A 5787-nucleotide genomic window follows, 5' to 3' on the forward strand; every position below is an offset into this window, starting at 1 on the left:
AGCATACCAGCCCTATCCTCTAAAACATTCTAGTCTAATTTATGAGCAAAATCAAAGAAAAGAAATTCAAGTTATCAGGCACATGGTGGCTTTTTCCCCCTGTGTCATAAGAGAAAAACTCCAGGAATTTCCTGACATTACAAAATAGATCATTTAAAATATATTTAACTACAGGGACAGTCCCAGCAGCACACGGGTTTCTTACTGCTGTGTGCATTCCCTGTGCTTTTTGTTTCACACTTGTAGTTGCTAAATCATTATGGACACTGCTCGGCAAAAAGCAAGGCAGGAAATCCTCATCTCTTCTTTTATCTGCACAGGTCGCTGCTTCGAAATATTCACCTGAACCTCTGTCCTCTTATCTGGGAACCTGAGTTTGCACAGAACTTCTTTAGGGACCCGAGTCAGACCCTCATACAGTAAATGGGATAACTCTCACTGACATGAAAGTGCTCTGGGTCAAACAGAAGGAAACAGAAAATATTTTCTCTAATTTGATATACTGCAGTTGCACATCTCCCCTCTTTCATTTTAGCTATTTCAAAGGAAGATGTTGGTGCAGGGGCTGCTGATGTTGGTCACAGATGGCTGCCATGGCACACGTATGCCCAGTCCCGCCTGTCCCAGAGCTGGCTGTGACACCAGTGGAGGTCCCCTGCCACGTCCCATCCACAAACCGCTGCCAGATGCGCTCCCATGCGGCGCTCTGCCCCACACGATGTGTACCTTATGGCCTCTAGCTAAGGGAGGACTCTGGTCTACAGCTCGTGGTCAGGAACATCAGCTAGCGACAAGTTTAACAAACAGATCAATGGGACCAAAAGCTTTCCAGGAAAACCTAGTGGTTATTTTCCCTCCGGCTACGGTTGGCCCTCTGCAGCTGAACCAGGATCTTCAGTTGCTCCAACACAGCCAGAGAGGGCAGAGCCCCACGTGATTCATACTCAGTTCAGAGGACAGAACCGTCCCCTAAGCCAACCCCATGAACGACGGCACATAGGGTGTGAGCAGAGGCTTGGGAGGATGCCCCCACTCCCGATTTCAGTGACAGCTGTAGATGCTCAGTAACCGATACTGATGAACAGCACCGTGATAAGACTTGAAGTATGTGTTGTATAGGAAGAGATTATAAATTAACAGTGTAACAGGGAAGGGACGGGAGTTACCATAGAAATAGATCTTGGGATAAGCTAAGGCAAACAGTCCCTGATAGGGACTTTCTTTTCCTTGTGTAGGTATCTTATTTAAAATATAAACACATAAACAGATAGCATAGGAAATAAACATTAAGCAAAACCACAACAAAGGTAAAGCAGAGATTATCAGGAATAAATACAAAGAATAAACCTGCTAATTTATCTTCATTATTCATGTTTACAAACTCCAACCGTTTGTTGTAAGTTGATCTATACAGGCGGATCCTCATGCTTTCGTGACAATCGACTTCATCTGGACTCTCAACAGGCATAAGAATCTGCCCAGGCAGATCAGCCTGCGAGAGCGGGACCCTGTTTACAGCAACCCACCCCCAGACTTTGCAGAAAGTCCCGGCAGACTTAGCGAGAATCCCACGGCAGAGAAACACCAAAGCTGTAAGAGAACTGACAGTCAATATAGAATAAGAAGTTCATAAGGGTTTAGCTGTACCTATGTGTGGTTACATGATGCATGAAATTCTGTTACTGGAAAATATATTGCAGAATTGAGGATTTTTTCTGAGATATTACCAAGTTCAGCATCAACTGCAAATTCATGATTTTGCTGCAGCTGCTTCCTAAACTTCACCTTTTACCTCACTGCCACATGCCTATTGGGCTTCAGTTTTCCCTAACTAATTTAGACAGAATGTGTGTCTCTGGGTATTCCTGCATGCAGTCAGAAAGGAGGGATAAAGACAAGCAGAGACTGAGCCCGGTGGCTCAGTTTGCATTCAGGATATAGAATAGCGCAGTGGTCTGCCTGAAAAAACACACAACAACAAAAGAGATCTGCACTGTTAAATTACAGAAGAAATATTTGCCAGTGCATAGTTTCTATCAATTACTGTGTTCAGCTGTATGTTTTCCACTATTTCCTCTAGATAACCTGGCTGTCAAAATACTTTCTGGGCAATACAGCTGGCTAGCCAGCCAACACTCTTCTTTCAGCTTTTTTTCTTAGAGATGCTCCACCTGTAAGTTTGGTAACGTGTTTGAAGGGTACAGAGAACCATGAGATTTGAAAATCCCCTAGGGTACTTACTAAGGATAGTAAGCAACAGCTAAGACATAATATCACAAGTGGGAAAGCACCAGTTTACTCTGAGACAATAAAAAGTTAATTATATGGAGGAGCGTGGGATTTTATGTTGCAGATCCCGACAGACTTGGAAAGTTCCAAGGCTGCCATTATACTTTTATAAATCAAAACCTGTGGGAAATCCAAATGATGAAAGCATAAGTTAAAATGTGTAACTATCACTTGAGATCACATTTTATATTATTACTTCCCAAACCACAGTCCACTGATGACTTTAGAGTTGCCCAGAGAATGGCTGATGATAAATTTGTGAACTGTGAACTACAACTTACCCTTTCTTCTGCCAATAGGCTTCCCCCACTTAAAATGCTGGGATCTTCCTCTTTACATTTCTGGCAAATGGCATTTTTATTGTTTCTGGCAAAAAGAAAGAAGAAAGAAATAACAATCAGTTGGTGTACTGTAGTTAGAAGGTCTTTGTATAGACACTGACACAAATTAAAACATGGAAATTGTAATTTCCACTCAGAATCCATAGCCCTTGTCCACTAAAGGGACAATTCTTGAACATGGAGACACCAAATAAACCCTGCTGTTCTATTCCTCAAGACTAGGACTAGGCCCATAAATCTTATCTGTATTGCAGCAAAATAAGAGCAGCCTGGATCATAAAAAACAATGAAGCTGGGAACCTATTTATCTCATGAATTATGCAAAAACACCATGTAGGAAAGGTAACATGAAAACTAAAGTATTTTAAAACACAGAAAATACCCATTTTCCCCCGATAGACATATAGACTTCAAATTACAAAGATCTAGCAGAACCAGTGCAGAATTGAGTTCTAGACTGTCAACATCCTACTGCACCCAAAAAAGGTTTTGATCTACTCTCAAAATATTTAGCATAGATTTTCATACAGGAAAATTGAAAAATAAAACTACTAGAGGTGGCATTTCATTCCCAGTGCTTTTTAGCACCCAGGCAAATCATGAACTAACACAGACTGAGAAGCTGATCAGAAAAGCATCCATCCAACTGGAGCATGACTGGTACTGGACTAATGTACAACTGTAATAATGAGCTTGTTTGAGCCAGTTTGCCATTTGTGCTAGAAGACTCTAGTGGGAAGATATAACAATTCCGGTTATGTTCTGCTCACAGTTTTCTGAATTTACAGTTTATGTTGCTTCATTAAGAGGCTTTTTTCCTGGATTTACAGTAATGGATGTATGTAAGTTGGTCAAATACATTAATTTCAGTACATTTTTACATTATTATATATCGATATTTTTACATTTTATCTATTGATACATTTTTACATTATTACATATTGATCTTCAAATCACAAGTGGCCAGTGCATTGACTCAGCTTTCCAGGTGCCCCACACTGTGATCAGAGCAGGGACTGCGTGAACTGGCATATGCAAACTAGCTTACTAATCACATCCACGAGAAAGCGCAGTAACAGCCTTTAGACTTACTGAGCCCGTACTAAAGCCCTGTCACTGAATCTTGACAGCTGCTGTTTTCCAAAACATCACACTGTACTGCAATTTCACCTCTCACCTGTAGGGCAGGTTGATTCAAAGGCTCTGGATCAAGGCATAATTGTCGAAAGAAAAGGCAGGATAGAAGCAGCTAATCCATCAAAGCAAACTCCCACCTAACCCCTGGTTTTCAGGTTCTCCAGGACAACAGTTGTCATTGTTTGTCACAGCAGCAGCACCTTAACATATAGTGACCCAGCTGCTGAGTTATTAAAAATAAAACTCGAAGATAATGTTCATTAAAACCCCATGACATCACTTATCAAAGGACTGTAAAGTCCCATGGAAGTATTAAGTCAACCTTACACTAGTTCTTCAAGGTTAAATCAGTATCGTTATCTTACACTTACATCTAGAAAAACTGACATCTGTCAAGCCCGTAGCCCAGCCTTCCCCTCCCTGCAGACTTTCACACTGGAAACAAGAAGGAGGCAGAGAGCAGCCCACAGTCCACCGCAGGTAAGTACTTCCAGAGAGTGAAGTGCCTGTGGTCCAGCGGGCCAGGTAGCCACAGACTCATCTCCTGAGCACAGCAGCATGATGCAGCTCTCAGGAGCGCTTGCAGCCACAGAATCTGCCACAGCGTTGTGACCCTTTGTAGCAAGAACCTACCGTACGACCCAGGAGAGGCAGGCTGAGCAGTACCTATGCCCACAGAGCGTTTGCAGGGCTTTCTTCAGAACGTTATTGCAGTTGCTGCACAGGTACTTCTGATCAGGCACATCCTCACAAATGCTAGTGGGATATCCGAAAGGAAATTCATTTTCATCAGGAGACGAGCCGGGGACATCCTGGGGGCCTCTGGTGGTTTTCTCAGCCATCTGAAGTAGACACTGTCAGAGATAAGGGAAAAAAAAAAAAGGTGCTCAAACAAGCTGGCACACACTCACTTTAATGTGAGAGAATATATCAGGCATCAAAGTCCACAAGCAGCTCCAGTAATCTAGTGATCTGTTCAGTTGAGTCTGTAGCTGACATGCCTGACTAAATGTCACAGTGGGGTTTGACTAGTTACCAGCAGGAAATTACTGTACAGATTTAAAATTTCCCTCAAACACAACATGAAAATGGACAATGTATTAAAATGAAGGGTTGGGGTTTTCTTTCCAGAGTTTTTTAGCTTGTAGAAAGATGAAGTGAATATTGCCATCATCTTAGAGCTGAAATTCCATCAGTCCACATCATAATTATTTCCTGTAGAGTAAATCCCCAACCACCTTCAATTCCCAGCAGCCAAAATCCATGATTACACTTTACAGATGCAGAAACTGAGCAAACAATGTGTTTACAGTGACTTTCCTGAAATCATAAAACTAGTGCCGAAATGAAAAAGGAAAACTCAAGTGCACAAAAAGCTTAATGCTCGTGTTCTAACCAGGTGCACCTTGAGCCACGCATGCCAAGGTGTCATGTACGGTCAGTATTGGGTTTGGTTAACAAGAGCTGTGCAGTTGAATATTTTTGGAAATATAACCAGAACCGATTCTGGTGTCTCCACAGTTGCTCGGGAAGTTCAAGAAAAGTTTTCACCCAGGGACCTGGCGCAGTTTGATCCTTTACAAATACCTTTACAAATCTCATTTTTTCCCATAACAGTACTGACACACAATAACCCATCTCAGCATTATCAAGAGTAACACTGACAAACAAGTCTCTATAAAACCGAAGGCAGAGGGCCCGGGCCAGGCCAGGCACAGAGACAGCGCTGTGACCACCGCACGGTGCAGAGGGCATCCCCCGGATTTATTGCACTCCTCTTTGAACACACAGCGTTTTCTGCTGCCTGGCTTAGGCAATTCCCTGGGCTTCTCCGGGCGTCTGACGGGGAGCTTGGCAACAAACGCAGGGGCTGCTCAGCCTGCCAAGAACCATAGATTAAACCAGGCAACACCGAACGCGCACCCGCCAGCTAACGGGGTGGTCTCGGAGGCGTCGTGGGTTGGTACCCGGGTGAGGATGGGGCAGATGCCAAACCCCCCGCCGGTTCCTGCCCGGGGTT

At 43.3% G+C, this 5787-nt stretch overlaps 1 protein-coding gene across 1 annotated transcript in view; it reads right to left on the reverse strand.

The window, feature by feature from the left end:
- The window catches only part of TRAF1 (TNF receptor-associated factor 1), a 31881-nt gene that overhangs the window by 11396 nt on the left and 14698 nt on the right, over positions 1 to 5787 (reverse strand). The window contains exons 4-5 of the mRNA XM_009892347.1: positions 4401 to 4621; positions 2571 to 2655 (exon numbers count right to left, since the gene is read on the reverse strand). Coding sequence (XP_009890649.1) covers positions 2571 to 2655; positions 4401 to 4621 — 306 coding nt within the window. The remainder of the gene's footprint in view (positions 1 to 2570; positions 2656 to 4400; positions 4622 to 5787) is intronic.

The sequence above is a fragment of the Charadrius vociferus genome, unplaced genomic scaffold, assembly GCF_000708025.1.
Source record: "Charadrius vociferus isolate BGI_N301 unplaced genomic scaffold, ASM70802v2 scaffold549, whole genome shotgun sequence".
Classification (NCBI taxonomy): domain Eukaryota; kingdom Metazoa; phylum Chordata; class Aves; order Charadriiformes; family Charadriidae; genus Charadrius; species Charadrius vociferus.